General features: G+C 32.8%; 4 protein-coding genes across 4 annotated transcripts; 2 read left to right on the top strand and 2 right to left on the bottom strand.

Moving 5' to 3' along the window:
- Positions 1-453: 453 nt before the first annotated feature.
- Positions 454-1,302, top strand: CLUP02_13859 (short chain dehydrogenase; the record flags this gene model as incomplete). The annotated part of the gene is made up of 1 exon (XM_049292795.1): positions 454-1,302. One exon carries the CDS (start codon positions 454-456, stop codon positions 1,300-1,302), a length of 849 nt encoding a protein of 282 aa, XP_049149941.1.
- A 680-nt stretch (positions 1,303-1,982) lies between these two features.
- CLUP02_13858 (uncharacterized protein) lies at positions 1,983-2,669 on the bottom strand (the record flags this gene model as incomplete). Its single annotated transcript, XM_049292794.1, has 2 exons — positions 1,983-2,314; positions 2,609-2,669. The coding sequence occupies 2 exons, from the start codon at positions 2,667-2,669 to the stop codon at positions 1,983-1,985; spliced, it is 393 nt and encodes a 130-aa protein (XP_049149940.1).
- Positions 2,670-6,601: 3,932 nt separating this feature from the next.
- Positions 6,602-6,832, bottom strand: CLUP02_13857 (uncharacterized protein; the record flags this gene model as incomplete). The annotated part of the gene is made up of 1 exon (XM_049292793.1): positions 6,602-6,832. A coding segment is annotated over one exon (231 nt), but the record flags the coding sequence as incomplete, so codon positions are not given.
- An 8,273-nt stretch (positions 6,833-15,105) lies between these two features.
- On the top strand, positions 15,106-15,789 carry CLUP02_13856 (uncharacterized protein; the record flags this gene model as incomplete). Its single annotated transcript, XM_049292792.1, has 1 exon — positions 15,106-15,789. The coding sequence occupies one exon, from the start codon at positions 15,106-15,108 to the stop codon at positions 15,787-15,789; it is 684 nt and encodes a 227-aa protein (XP_049149938.1).
- Between the last annotated feature and the right edge of the window lie 906 nt (positions 15,790-16,695).

The raw sequence follows: 16,695 nt of genomic DNA, 5'->3' as shown, positions 1-16,695 counted from the left end.
CACTGGACGCCATCACGGAAGCATTTCTTCATTACTGGCCATAGTCCAACCCCTCAACTTGACGAACAAAAGACCTTGCGGCAAGGAACCTTTGACATCACTTGGCATGCACCTATTGATTCTAATCTCCGTGTCTTACAAGCCATTGATAGGCCACTACCAGAAATCTATCGCCGAGTGGCTTGAACGACGGACGAATTCTATGGATCTGACATGCAGCAGGATTCTTGCCCTCTTATATCATAGAACAGTTGAATTAGACTCGAAGCATACAGACCGTCGGGCTATAAGAGACAGGATGGTTCCGCTTCTATTGAGGTAAGGCCTTCATTATCATCAACACATTAGAACAATATCTTCACATTATCTTGACTACAAGATAAATCTTCTCGACTTTCGATATTCAATCAATCCTCCGCTTTACTACTTGAATCGAAATACTGCACCTTCACAATGGATTCTCCGGTCTGGTTCATCACTGGCGCCTCCTCAGGGTTCGGCCTCGCCATTGCCAAAGAAGCTCTCTCGCGTGGCCACCGCGTCATCGCGACCGCCCGCAACCCAGCCAAGATCTCTGACCTGGCCTCCGCGGGCGCCGATACACTCCCTTTGGACGTCACTGCCGACGAAGCTACCATCACAAAGACTGTTAACAAGGCCTTTGCCATCCACGGCAAAGTGACCCACGTCATCAACTCAGCCGGCTACATCCTCGAAGGCACCATCGAGGAGGCCAGCGCCAAGGAAGTCTTTGACCAATACAACACCAACGTCCTCGGCACTCTCAAGGTCTCCCGCGCAGTGGCCCCTCACCTCCGCGCCCAGGGCTTCGGTGCCGTCGTCAACATTGGAAGTCTCGGTAGCTGGAAGAGTGGTCCGGCCTTTGCCATGTACTGTTCCACCAAAGCTGCCGTCAGCCTGCTCACCGAAGGCTTCCACGACGAGCTGAAGCCGTTCGGTATTGATGTCTGCATCCTTGAGCCGGGTTACTTCCGTACCGGTTTCCTGAACCCAGGTGCACGCATCAAGGTTGAGCAGTCTGTTGAAGCGTACACCGATAGCGCAGCGGGCCAAGTCAGAAAGGTGCTGGAAACCGTCGATAACAACCAGCCTGGTGACCCGATCAAGGGAGCGCGTGTGGTCGTGGATGTTCTAACCAAGTCTGGGGTTGCTGAGGGTCGTGAAATCCCTCAGAGGCTGGCCTTGGGCACTGACTGCCTTGCAGTTGTTCGAGAGAAGTGTCAGAGCACCATGGCTCTTCTCGATGAGTGGGAGTCGATCTCCGCTTCGACCGACTTTTAGCGGCTAGGTCACTCGGCGGACTTTTTCAAGGCTCGTGAGTTGATTTTGATATTTTGATGGCCACAATGAGGGAAACAAAGAGATGTCACTGTAGCATACGAATTTGATATAACTATATCTATTTTATAACTACCCTAATTGGATGATTTCAGTGCGCCTTACGACTCCTCAGCCAAATAATCTCATGATAATTGCGAATATTGATATCTTTGCATCGAAAGTCATAAAGCTGACACCTTCATCCCCTTCGTATGTGAAACGTGTGACTTTTTGTGAAGAAGTCATTGGAAGCCTCAAGAGAATTGAATCCCCATTTCTACCTGATCTGAAAGTATGTTGGAAGGCTGGCGGGCGACATTGAGGAGTTGCTTGGCAAATGCTTGATTCAAAGCTTATTCGCGTTTAAATCATCAACATCATGCTTATCATGACTCACGTAGAGCTATAAATGGTCCTATTTCGCCTGAAGGGACTGATTAGATCACTTGAGATCTACGATTGGTCGCCAACGAACATTCAAAGTATGAAGTTATTATGTAAAGTGCCTCACGATTTCTATACAGCCTGGAAAGGAAAGTGAGGCCAACATCGTATTCGGGCCATATCCGCCAATCTAGCTAGCTATCTCTCCACCACAGAGTGAACCTCATTTTCGGAACATCATAGTTGCTCATGTCTGTCTAGCCCCAGATCTCGCACTTGGCGTGGCACGCGGTAGAAACGCGACCAACGCTGTAGCTGAACATTCCGCCCATGGCACGAACCGGGCCGGGCTCGCAGTAGACGCCCTCAATCGCAGCGTCGGGGGCGCCGTAGTAGACGACTTCTGTAGTTCTGCATTGGCTGCGGGTACCGAATTCCTTGGCCATCGATGCCTTCAGCTCTGCGGGGATGGGCTTGTCGCAGGTATCGAAAGGCACATAGCACTTGTACTTGTCCCTTGGCTGGTTCTGGGCCAGAGCGCCTGAAGCTGCGCAGAGGAGGACAGCGAAGGTGAGAGAGCTGAACTGCACTGCAAAGATGTTAGACTCGCGGTTTGAAGATGTAGCCAAGGCATAGTACGTACTGTTGGAATTTGGGGTGATGATATCTAAGTTGCAAAGGACAAAGATTGTAAAGAGTGACAGTAGTTTGACTGAGGTTGTCTTGTGATAGTTGGGAGTGTTCTAATGAAGATCTGAGAGTACATGCACTTTTGAGGGCGTAATCTTGAGATTTATACTCAAGTTCTGTAAGCTCTCGACGAAGTCGGACCGAGGCTGTCCAGAGAATAGACAAACTACCTTAATCATGGCGCAATACGCACAATTGAGCTCGCAGGTTAGTTCGTGGTTTAGCGGTCCTTCTGTAAGTTTCTTTCGCCTCATCTCGGCCTTCTAGATTGCCTCGTTCAATCCTCTTTTGGCATAGCATTGGCCCTGGAACAAGTTGACAAACGAGAACGACGAAGGAAACTTCATTGAGTACTTTATTAGCAAGAATTCAAGTACAAGAGTCAACCGATGATGAAAACATATTAGATGAACACGAACAGGCTAAGTGAATGTTGTTGAAGGGGACTTTTGACTCCAATGCAGTATGCAATTTCGGCCGCCTTCCTCCTTTGGGCTGGTAAAAGGGAATCTGAACCCCGACGGGATATTTTTGTATGACTGTTGAGCAGTTGCCGCCTACTTTCAACTTCATTGAAGCCTAAAATGAGCTAGACTGTTTGTGTTGGTTATCTCGGCCCAGCTGAATCTTGAGGGATGCTGATTTAAGCTTTATCTAGCGTAGTTAGTAATCCTTTGTCACGTAACAAGGATAGTAATTGCATCTCACGAAGTACCCGTTACGTACTAAATCACGTGTCTATCTTAGATATTATATATATAGACCTTTTCTTTTTATCTATTTTTACTTTAATAGTTAAGCTACTTTTATTATACTCCGTATGCCTATTACTACGTGCTATAACTCGTAATAGTTATAAGCCCAGCTCTTAGTTAAGACCCCAAGCCACTTTTACTATACTCCGTATGCCCATTACTACGTACCATAACTCGTTATAAGACGAAACAGTACTAGCGGCAATTTTTATTTATAATATTACCCCACGGGAGGCTAATAAAAGTATTAGTATCCCTATTATAGGGTAGTTAGTTCGAACCGTAGTTAACGGAGAGATTAATTAAACTATATAAATATCTACGTAATAAGTATAAAAAGGAGGTTCTAACCGTAAGTTAGGCTAGCTATAATAATTATAAATAGGGCCCCTAATTAGCCCCTATATAGTCGGCTATATACCGCAATTAAATTAGACTTCTAATCCGATACTAACTTTCTCTTTCTTTTATCGATTTAATTATTACAGTTAGAGGTATAATTTAACCTCGGGCCCGTTTACTAAGTCGTCTCTTTTTCCCCCTTTTTTCTACTCTTTTTATATAACCTATCCCTCTATTTATATAATAACTTTTCTACTACTTACGAATTACTCTAATCCCTTATTTAGTACTACTTTCGTAAAAGCGTTTACGAGGTTATTTTTATTATTAATTTAACGGATCTTAAGTATCTCGCGCCTTTCGTACGATTACTTAAGGGCTATAATATCGATTATAAGCCTCTTTTCCTTCGTTATTCCTAATTTAATAAAGCATTCGTATAGCGAGTAAGAATCTATATAAATAACTATTAAAATAGGTAGAAGGCTAATTCGATCGGTAATTTTCCTTAGCGTTATTAAAATCGCGTGGGAGAGGTTAACGCTATTAACTATATTATAGACCTCCGACGCTAGTATACTTCTCGTTACTCGCTTACTTTTAGTTAATAAGTAGTAAATTATATTACCGTATATAATAAATTCGCTCTTGCCTATACTCTCGTTAGCTAGGATAATAATATACCCTAATTATAAAATAAGGTCGTTATTATTTATAAATAACTTATTAATAAAGACGTAGAGCTTATTAATTATAAGGTCGATTAGGTAGTAAACGAGACCTCGATCGAGATTCGTTTATTACTATTTAAGCCGCTTATTAAGTATTTTAATATCTTATTTAGTTAAATCTATAGCCTACGCTACCTTAGCGTAGTTAAAAGTTATTTTAAGTTAATAAATACGTATAATATATACCCCTCGCGCGAGCTTAGCTTTATACCGCTTTTTAATATTAGTTATGTTCGGATTAACGAGGTTAATCTTCTTACCCTACCCCTTTTATTAAAAAACGACGGTTTCCCTTTTAATTATAAAAATCCCGCCGTTAAATACTAAGGGGGTATTTATTATAAGGACCTCTTTTAGCTTCGCTACGAAGCCCGCTTTTTAAAGCTCCTTATCCTCTTTTTTTATAAAGTTAATATCGGATAGGCCTAATATATCGTCGGTCTATATTTTAATAATCCTAAATTAGTTACCTTTATACTCTACGATTAGTAAGTACGGGTCGTACGTAGAAGTAATTATTAATAGTTAATTAATATAAAAATCGTAGTAAATAGCCTACTAATAAGTACCCGATTTTACGAGCCTATATAATAGCTTAAGCACTTTAATAATCGTGCTTTCTAAGTACTTACTAGCTATTTCCTTCGGTAAATAGGCTAGGATTTTCCTTATAAGCCCTATAGCTAATTAGGTATAGGCCTAGGTAATATTATAGCTCTAAATCTCGTATCCCTTCTTTTATAGCGATACTATTAGTACTATTATTAATCGTTAGCTATAGCGCTATATAGTGGGCGATTATATAAATAGCGTCGCCTTTTTAATATCGCCGTACCCCTAAATTACGTATCTAGACTTCTCGTACGGCTAGGGTATTCCTTTCCCTTTTATCTTACGAACTATTCGTAATTTAAATATACAAAGGTTTATATATTTTTCTAAGTCGTATAGGATAAATCAATAGACCCCTCGATTACGAAAAGTATTTACTTTAATAAGATCTAATCTTTTATACGGCTTTTTAGTAGTTATAATTACGCTTTCCTTACGTAGTTTAACCGCTAGCTCGAAATCGGCTTTCTTTTTTATTATATAAAAAGTATTAATTACCTCGTTATTAGTAATAAATTGCCGCATTAGGGCTTGCCGTCGTAGTCTTTTATAACGTCTTATTAGTAGTATTAATACCCTTTTAGTAATATCCTCTTCCTCGTTATTTATTAGTATTATTACGACGATTTCGTCGAGGATAATTTCTTATGCCTCTACTACGGGTTATATAGTTTCCCTTAGCTCTTCTTTTTCTTATAGGTTAGAAACTACTTCGTTAGGATCTATATAGTACGGTCTAACTACCGTAATTAATACTTTAAGTAGCTAGTCGCAATCTCTTGCGACTATATAAGAGCGCTAGTTAATAAAAATTAACTTATATAGCCCAGCCTACTATTAGGTAATTTCGCACTATACTTATATATCCGAATTTAGTAATATATTTAGATTATCCTCTATATTAGGCCTATTGCGCGTAGTAATTACCTTATTAACTTACTTTCTTATACTTACCTCGCGCAGTACCCGTATTACTTTTTTAACTACTCGGGCTCGTTAGCTTATACTTAGCGACGGTAATAAAGCTAAGGTCGTTTTTAAATATACTCTAAATACTAATAGCGTTAATATAAGTCCGTTAGGCCCCATAGTATTATTATAGTATTTAAGTACTATCTAGAGGTATTCGTCGTTAGTAAAATCCGGATTTTCCTCTTTAATAATTCTAAACGCCCTTTTTAATTACTAATATGCCCTCTCTACCTTTCTAATACTATAGTACGCTTTAATAAGTACGACTTTTAGCTATATACCGTAAGCCGTCGTATTATCCTTAAATTCTACTGACTTAAAGCTAGTACTAGCGTCGGTTCTAATACTATTTAGTAGTCCTTAGTATATATCGATCTAGCTTTTTCTTAGGGCTACCTATACTATCTTTATTTATAAATCCCAGAGGAATTGCCCTACTTAAAAAGATATAGCTACGTTAATTATATATAGTACTAGCTAACTATTTAAGTAGAAGATATCGACGACGATTTCCTAGTTAAAGTTAAGCTTATTACGTAATTTAAACTTAAATCTACGTAGGCTCTGCGTATTTATTTAATATTAATAGCATACTTTTATTAACTACTTTAGCGCCCCTATTTCGATATTATTATTACTTAATTATTTTAGGAAGTTATATAGCCTCGTAACCGACGGGTACCCGAATCTCTAGTATAGTTTTCTAAGCTTACTTTCTATTAAGTAATTAATCGACTTCGTATCGTTAGTAAGCTTTATAAACGTATACCCCTATTATCGTTCGACTACTTTAAAGTACTTATTACTAGAGATTCTATTCCTCGTATTATCGAATATAATACCTAGTCGATCTATGTCTTTTAGATATAAGAAAAATAGGGTATTAACGGGTAAAATATAAAAAGTTATCGTTCTAAAGTATATCTTTACTTTTATTATACTTAGGGCGACGATTTCCTTACTTAGGCCGAAACTAATCTTTATAATACCTGCCGTTAACGTATTAAGCGTTATTAATACGATCTTCTATAGCGCTTAGAATTACCCTTTTCTTCTAGTTAACTATTATAATACCCTAGTATTTAGGATAATCCTATAAAAATCGTCTAGGCCGTACTTTTCGCTCGTATAGAATACTTATATAAACTTAGTATTCGAGGGATCTAAGTAGTATAAAAAGGACCCCTCTAGCTACCCCTAAATATACTTAGTACTATGTTCCTTTTCTTTAAATATTAAGAGAGATAGCGTCTTCTCTTTAATTATTAAAATAATAGACTTCGGCCCTATTAAATTTGCCCTTTCGGCCGCCTCTGTATTTATTATCTAAAGGACCTTCTTTTACTATTTATAAATAAAAGCCTACTTATTAAGAGCTTTTACTACCCTCTATTCGTTTAGCCTTATATATCCTCCGGAGGCTAACGGGGCGAAAAAAGAGTAGTTAATATTTTCGATTTCGTTATAATCTAATTCGTTAGTATAGGGGGTAAGATCTTTTTTATTTTTTAAATCTCTTATAGGGGGTATATATTTTAAGCCGCTACTTTAGTTACCGTCGCTAGGTTCTATACCCCCGGATCTGCTTTTATATATAATAAGGAATTAGTTAAACCGACGAAGGCTAGTTTTACTATCTATTACCCTCGACTTTTTATACTATTTATATAATTTAGTACGCTCTTCTTTAGAATAATTACTTAATTAATATCTATCCTTTTTATAAATATAGTATTGCTTTTTCTATTACCCTACTTATAAGTTAAATCTCTACCTATTTAACAAATCTAGGCCTTTTTATTAGTAATTACCGTATCTAGCCTCTTTTCCTTTCTTATTATACGTTTAATTAACTTAATATTACTAATAAGGGCCGTCGTATATTTAGAAATAGGTTTAGTACGGTATTCTCGCTTTAATATTAAAGCTAGATCTTAGCCTCGAGCAGAGCGTCTCGTAGTCTTTAGGTGCTTAGTATAAAGTAATTTTTATTTTTAATATACGCTAAACTACGGTATAAAAATATCTAACTTTTTACTCGTTTATCCCCTTATTTAGCTAGGTTTTCGCTAGCTTATCGATTCGATTAATAAGCTCTTTAAGGATCTCTACTCGCAATTTACCCTCTATTATCCTAGCTATAAATATAAAAGAAATCGCTCGTAGCTTAAATAGGAGCTCTAGGTTCTTATTATAAATTTCGAAACGGCTTCGGATTATATTAATTATACTAAAAAAGTCGTTTCGATCGAGATTACGCACCGCTTCGTAATAATAATTAAAGGCTTTACTTATAAGTACGATATTAATTACTAAATAGTACTAGTATTCCCTAATTCCGACTTTTTTATAGTAATCGTAAAATATCGTTAGGGCTTTTTATAAGACCTTATACTTCCCCTTAGAGTATAATTTCTCTTTCGGGAAGATCTTTTTAAGGTTTATAAATTACCTTATATTTACTATTAGATTTTTAATATCTATATACGAACCCTACGTCGCTACGTATTATTAATAACTTCGGGTCGTCTACCTCTTTTTTTATTAGTCGATCGGCGCCGAATTTCATATTAGTAGCGGTAACGAGTTATAAATTAAAATAGGTAGAATTATTAATTATCGTACTTCTAGCACTATATCTTACCCCAGTATATCCTTTTATAACGATAGATTTCCGTTAGTAATTATAGGGAGGAAATCTAGGTCGTTTACCCTTTTTTTAAATTCGTTAAAGCGATTATACGCTCTATCGACCTATGCCTAGTTCTATAATACGAATTCCTCTTCTATAATTATCGCTATTAGTATTTCGTATAGCTCTCGTAATTATAATTACGTTAGTAATACCCCTCGCTTATAGAGGAATTTATTAACTACTTTCGCAATTCCTAAGCTTACGCTTACGAACTATTCGTCTAGCTAGTAGCTAAGGTCGTTTACGATCTTATAAAATAGGGGTTACCCCTATAGCCCCTTTTTTTTATAAACCTTAGTTAAATAAATTAATACCGCGTTAATTTACTTACCATTAGGCTAATTTACAATTCTATATATCTACGTCCCTTAATAATCCGGGTTAATATTTACCTACTTATAAGGGATTAGGATTCTATTTAGGATCGGGTTTCGTTCTTTTCTTTTTTACCCTAACTCGCTAAGGGGCTTACTCTAGTTTATATTTATATTAGTAGTCGCTAGCGTATTTAATCTTAACGGGGATATATCTAATCTACGCGTGGGTCATAATAAATCCGTACTTTTACTACTTAACGAATTTATCGGAGTCTAAGAAATTCCCGCTTCCTCTTACCGTCTCGCTACTACTCTTATTTTTACTATTTCTAGCGATTATTACTACCTTTCTAAATCGCTAGTTATCGTACTTACTAAGATCCTCTTTTTCGTTTAGTAAAAAAGGGTAGGTTTTAGTAGTTCCTTTTAATAATAATAGTAATAGACGTTTATATTATTATAAAAAGATATAATAATTAGTCTCGGGATCTTTATTAATTACTAATTTCTACTATCCCGTATACTTCTAGCCTCCTAAGCCTCGTGCTCTCTATAGTTTTTAAATAGCTTCTTTAATTAATTTCTAATTACGGGCCGGCTATAGAAAAGTCGTTTAGTAAAAAAGCTACTCGGGACGACGGTAAAAGGCTAGTTACTTAAGTAGTTCCGTTAATTAACGTAGTTTAACGTAGTAAACATCGACCTCTCATAAATAGTAAAGGGCTATAATTACTTAATTCCGTACGGTATTTAAGAATCGCCTCCTTTTTTATTTACTTCCGTAAGGTTAATTAATACGAATCTCCTATCCCGTGCGGTATTAAAAAGTCGTCTTTTTTATATAGCGAGATACCTTACCGATCTATAATAATAAAGTTTAATTACTAATTAGTATTAATATCCCTATTATAGGGTAGTTAGTTCGAACCGTAGTTAACGAAGAGATTAATTAAACTATATAAATATCTGCGTAGTAAGTATAAAAAAGAGGTTCTAACCGTAAGTTAGGCTAGTTATGATAATCGTAAATAGGGCCCCTAATTAGCCCCTGCACAGTCGGCTATATACCGCGGTCGAATTGGACTTCTAATCCGATAAAAAGAGATTTACCTATTATAATAAAAATTAACTAATAAAAATAGTATTAACGCTAATAATAAACGGGTTACTAAGTACGGGATTCTAAACCAGTTACCCCGTATCTCAGTAGCCTCTATATATATAGTTATTAAGTATACCCTTTTTATAAGGATTATAAGAGGGGTATATATTAAAAAGAGTTTAAAATACTTTTTTATAAATATATAAAATACTTAGTTAGATATATATTAAAAATATATAACTTATATAGGGTTTAAGTATTTATATTTAAGTAAGTATTTATTATAAAGAATATTAAGTTTAATAAAGAAGTTTTTTATAATCCTATATATAAGGAGTAAGTTATTATAAGCAAGTAAGTAAATTTAGTAATTTAAAAAATATAAGAACTCTTTAATACTAATAATAAGTTAGTTCGAGTACTTAAGGAAATAAATTTAGATTTTAAAAATACTAATACTTAAAATAACTTTATAGTTAAGGATAGTATTATTATTAAACTTTTAACTATTTAGGACGCTAAGTAATTAATAAACGTACTTTAAAATATAATAAATAAGGCTAAAAAAACTAATATAATTTTATTATTATTATTAACTCTTAAAATAACCCCCTTATATAAGCTTAAAAATAGGGATAAAAAAGGGGATATAATAACTAAGTTATAAACGGCTTTACGTAATTTATAATCCTCTTTACGAGCGCTTATATATATTATAAAAATTCTTAAGCCTTTAATTCTTAATAGCTCTTAATAAAACGCTAAAATACGTAATAAACGAAGTATTAATTACAAAAAAGTAATTCTTAATACTAAAGTTAACGTTAATAAAGAACCCTTATAATAAACCTCTATTATTATATAAAAATAGAGCTTATAAAAACTACCTTATTAAGTACTAAGTAAAGCTTTATTAAGTCCTAAATATTTAAACTAGGCCCGTAGACCTTTATAACGCTCTTATATTTAAATATAAGAAATAGCGATTATTATAACTATTTTTAAAACTACTTTTTTTTTATTTTTATATTTAATTAGTAAAAAGCTATAAAAGAAAATAGTATAGGATATATAATACTTTATTAAATAATAAAAAAAGTAATTTATAAAACCTATTTAGAGCGCTCTAGAGGAGTTTCAAAACTATAACTTATTAAAATTAACTTTTAAAGCTTATTAAAAAAGTTTAGTAATATTAAATATCTTTTATTATAACTATAAAAATTACTTAGGGATATTATAAATATAAAAATAAAAAAGCTAAGGGATATTAGTATATAAAAAAAAGTCGACTATAATTTTAAATAAGGGATCTTATTTTTATTAAAATAAGTATATATTTATAAGTATAATATTAATAACGAGGTTAATAAGATAAAAGTACGTATATATATAAAGGGGAATATATAACTACTTAACCCCTTATAAAATACGTATACTTTAATACTTATTATAAAGGCCTTTAGGCTTATAATAATAATAATTACCTAATTCGACTTTAAAATAAACTAATATAATATTATTAACACATTCCTTAATACGCTTTTTAAAAATAAAAAGCTAGTAATTATTAAACTCCTAGAGGGATATAAAGTTATTAATAAAATAAGTAAACTTTAACGCGCTTTATATAGCTTCTAAGACTTACTAATTCTTTAGTTCTAAACTTTTATTTTTATACTCTATAGTATAAATATAATATATAGCTATAAAGAGATTTATATTTACTAAACCGTAAATAAGAAAGTAATATTAGTATTTTACGTTAATAATTTTATTATTTTATATTATTAAAATAATTAAAAAGCGGCTTAGAGGATCGTTAATAATATAAAAAAATATATTAATTTTAAAAAAAATAGACTAATTAATTACTTTTTTAGAGTATGGATTTTATAAAACTATACTATTTATAAAGTTTATTTTATTTATGATATATATATTAAGCGAGTTACTAAGCGCTTCGACTTTATAAATTTATTATATTTAGCTACTCCTCTTTCTTAAGAAAAGTTTAAATTAAATAAAAGGTAAGTAATAAAGAAGGAAATAAAGAGCTATTAAGAGAAGGTTGGGAGTATACTTTATATAGCTATTATAATTAAACTAAACGTCGCTTTTACTTATTTATAATTATTATAGTTCTTAACTAACTTAAGTATAACTTATATTAAAATAATTAACTACTATATTTAATATTTTTATATAACAAAATATTTTATATTTTATTATAATAATATACCGAGTACGTAATTATTATTTTTAACTAGAAATATTAGCTTTATAAATAACGAGGTAATATAACGATTATTTTAAAAATATATAATATTCCTTTTTAGTAGCCTAATTTAATAAAAATTAATATACTAAGTAATAGTTATAACGTTAACTACTAAAGCTAAGCTTTTTTATTTTAAAAAAACCGTAAAAAAAATTATAGTTTTAAAGCGCTTTTTTAAGGATATTATTCTTAATTTAAGAGAAGTATAGTTAGTTAACTATAATAATCAATAAACGATTTAACTTATTATAGAGGAAAAAAGAAATAGCTACTTAATTTCGCTATATTAATATATAGAATATATAGTTAAAATAAGAGCACGCTAAAAGTAGCTTCGAGGTTACTTATATATTAATAAAAGATATATTAATAAATAGACTTATTAAAAACTTTTTACGAGCTAAGTTTAAATATTTTTATATACTTCTTAACTTTTATAATACGCGAGAAGCTATTATAAATAGTTAAAATAATTAAAAATAATTAATTTAAGCTATATTTAAAAAAACTTAATATTTAAAAATAAATAATAAATAGAACTTAGAGTATAACCCGGAGGCTTAAAATAAATAAAATAAAAACCTCTTATAGTTTAAAAGCCTAAATTTTTAAAATAACTTTATTTTATAAAGTATATATATATATAAAAATAAAACTTAAGCTTATATTTACTATTTAAACTCTTAGTTTATAAAGTATATAATCGCTAAGAATATAGTATTATTAAAAAAGAGGGTTAATATACGTATTAAAAAACGTATTTTATATATTTTAAAGTTTATAAAACTAGGAGTAATAGGGGTAATAGAGAGTATAAGAACTAAAATAATTATTAAGTTAACGACTTAGGGTATAAAAGCGGGCGGTATAATAAGAAATTAATTATAAATAATTATAATAAGTATAAAAAAGGACTAGGGGCATACGTTAAAAAAGTCTTTTATATAAAAGCCGATATAATTTTTATATATCTTTTAGTTATTATATATTTAATAAATAATATTATAGAGCTTAGTAATATCTTATTAAAATTATAATTAAAAATACGCTTTTTAATAAAAATAAAAATAATATATTTATAGAAAAGGGAGTACTATTTATAATAGTTTTAATAAAATCCTAGGCTATTAGTTATAAAATAACTAATATATTAATATACTTCTTAACTAAATAGCTATTAAAATAGCGTATATACTAGTTATTATTTTTTATAAAATAATAATTATTATCCTTAAGGTTAGTATATTAAAAGGCTATTTTAAAACAAAGTAAGTACTAAATCTCCTATTCCTCGAGAGCCTCTTCCTTAAGCTTTTTAAGGACTAAATATATATTAAATAGGCTTAAAATAGTAAAGAGAACTATATTTATTATAGGGGGTATTTTAACCTCTCGGCGTTTCTTTTTATTTTTTATTACTTTTTTAAAAAGAGATAGCTTTACGTTTTTTAAACCTTAGAATAATATTAAATATAAACTCTTAAAATAATAAATATATAATATACCTTTTCTAAAGGGCTTATTATTTAAATCAGTTTTATTTTTATTTTTAAACTCTAAGGGGGGGATAAATAAAAGCCTATTAGAGCTTTTATTATTATTATTTATTTTATTATTATTTTTATTATAATTATTAAAAAGAGCTTTAAACTTAATAAAGTCCTCGGTATTTTAATTAATAGTTTTAATATTTGTTTAATTAAGGAGGGAGAGCTTAGTAACTAGGCTTTAATAAATAAATAAAAAGTTATAAAAAAGAATAATAACTTAAAGGGGCTCGTTAATATTATTACTTATTTAAACTTTTAATAAACTATATAATATATATATAAGAGGTATTATAAAATTTGCGCAAAACTTATTATTATTTCTAAATATATTAAATATTTATATTTAAAATAAAACTAATAAATAATTTAATAATATAGGTACGCGCGTATAGTAAACGGGAGTATTTATAATAATTACGAGAAGTTAAAAAAAAAAATTAATAGCTAAGTAATATTACGAGAATTTAAATATATATAAAGTAGCTAAGTAACTTTACCCTTAATAATTTATATACTAAAAGTAGTAAAATACGCGCTATTTTAAGTTAAGATTCTATTTATTTTAAATAAAGGGATATATTTATAATAAACGTAGTTTAAAAAACGTATATCCCTTATACTTATTTTTCTTTTATTTATATTTAACTAAATTAGGCCTTTATAAGGGTATTTAGAGATTCTATTTTAAGTATAATAGCTCCTTAATAATAGTAATTAAGGGGTATATTACGTAATAAGAATAATAATCGTATTTTATAAAGTGCTCGTTACGTACTAAATTATATATTTATTTTACATATTATATATATAGACCTTTTCTTTTTATCTATTTCTACTTTAATAGTTAAGCTACTTTTATTATACTCTGTATGCCCATTGCTACGTACTATAACTCGTGACATCCTTCGTCTCACTACGTAGGGTTTTTTCTAAAGCAAAGACTAAAAGTTAACCTATATATACGAGTTATATAGTTAGAGACACGCTGAATTGCCTAAATGCTTCGCACGTTTTAGAGAAGGCCAACTCTATAAATAACAAACCTAAATTTATAAATGCGAACTTACACCGGGATACTTTCGAAATTCATTCCATTGGCGCCGACGGAGTAAGAATGCCGCGGCCTGTCTGGAACTTCTCACGGCTTCACGTAGGAGAAACTTCATAATTATGAGTTAAGCAAGTTCTCTTAAAGTTGTCGCCGAGCGGCTTCTAGCTTTAAAAGGGAGCCTCTTTCGCATACTAAGAGTTATCTTCTCTAACCTCATTACCACAGTCTCTTACTCCTTAAACACACAATCATTTGAATCTAACCATTTTACAATCTTTCAACATGCGCTTCTCTGCATCAATTTTCACCGCCGTGGCCTTGGCGTCCATGGCCATGGCTCTTCCCACCGAGCTCCAAACCGTCGACTTAGCTGAGCGTGACTTCGTTGTCGAAACGCGTGATCTCTCCGGCCCCTCGTCTTCTGACGAGCTTCTCAGCCGTGCCGCCTCCGATGAGGCTGCCATTGAGATCCTTGAGCGAAGCGACTCGGACGAGGAAGCCGTTCCCAACACCGAGCTGGCCGTTCGCCAGCTTCCTCCCTCCAAGCGCAAGAATCTCTTCACGATCACCCTCAAGGGCGGCAACGTCATCTTCAACGGCGCCATCAAGTTCATTCTCGAGGCCGTTGTCGATAGCACCAACCGAGTCACTACGTTCCACCTCAACCCCTTGGTTGGCGGTACCCCTGGCTCCACCGCTTCCATGCGCAGCTACGAGTTCAAGAAGAACTTTTTCGAATCAACCATCAACCGCGTCTCTGCTGAGGTTTCCTTCACTTACAAGACCGCTTCCGGTGTTATCTACAACTTCCTCGCTAATGTTGTCTACGGAATCGACTCTCGTCTCAGCCTCAAGCTTGAGGATGTCCAGCTCTTTGACATCGAGAAGGCTACCCAGCAAATTGCTGGCAAGGCGGCCACCAACCTGTTCCTTGGTTCTTACGATGATGATTACAAGGACTTGTAGATGAAAGTCTATAAGAACTTCTAAGAACTTATGGCCGAGGTCCCCTATCAATCATACGTTTTCAGTTGTTAATGAAAACCTTTTTACTCTATAATAGCTCAAGCCACCGACTAAAGTAGATGGGGGACGGCCTAATTGTTTGGATTACGGCTCCTGAGGATGAACGTGGATTGGTATCTGTCTTAATTAGTAGTCTCTAAATTTCATGTTACGGAAAGATGTTGGGAAACTTAAAGATACGTGGATAGATTTCCAATTGATTCTCTATGTGCCATTTATTTACCTTGAGTAAGATGTCTTTATTATAAACTCTGGTTGATGGAATGTTTAGTCTTGGATTCGAAGTGTGTGCTAGAATTGAAAACTCTACGTTACTAATTAACAAAGCAGGCGCCTGGACTTCTTGTCACATCCGGCCTTGCGTATAATTTCACGACTAGGTTTATAAAGCTTGGCGTCTGTTTTGCTTGGTGGATACTAGCGGAAATATTGTTACATACTGTGGAAGTTGGTAAATGCTACTAGCACCGATATTTTGTGGACAAGTGGTGTGAACAGTGAGATCTAAGTGGCCCGTATGTTAAACTCGAATAAATCCATTGAGCCTGCTTCTTACCCACTCCTTTCATTTGGCCTTTGCATACCCTTAGCTTTACTCACAACTTGGATCCCCTCTTTTGCGACGTTAGGTTTTGTTAGATTAGAAGTTATTGTAGAGTTACTATAGGGGCATCGACGTATATAAAAAGAACGGTTAGTTATTAAAAATAGGAAATAAGTACGAAGCTTATTTTAATATAAAAGGTATAAGTAAAGTAGGCCTTAGTAATTATATAACTAAAGTTATATAACGTATAATAAGTTTATAAATAGTTAAAACTATTATAATATACCCCCTTAAACGAA

This window comes from Colletotrichum lupini, chromosome 7 (assembly GCF_023278565.1).
Source record: "Colletotrichum lupini chromosome 7, complete sequence".
Classification (NCBI taxonomy): domain Eukaryota; kingdom Fungi; phylum Ascomycota; class Sordariomycetes; order Glomerellales; family Glomerellaceae; genus Colletotrichum; species Colletotrichum lupini.
Note: the sequence above shows the minus strand (reverse complement) of the source record. Positions and strands in the feature narration are given on the sequence as shown.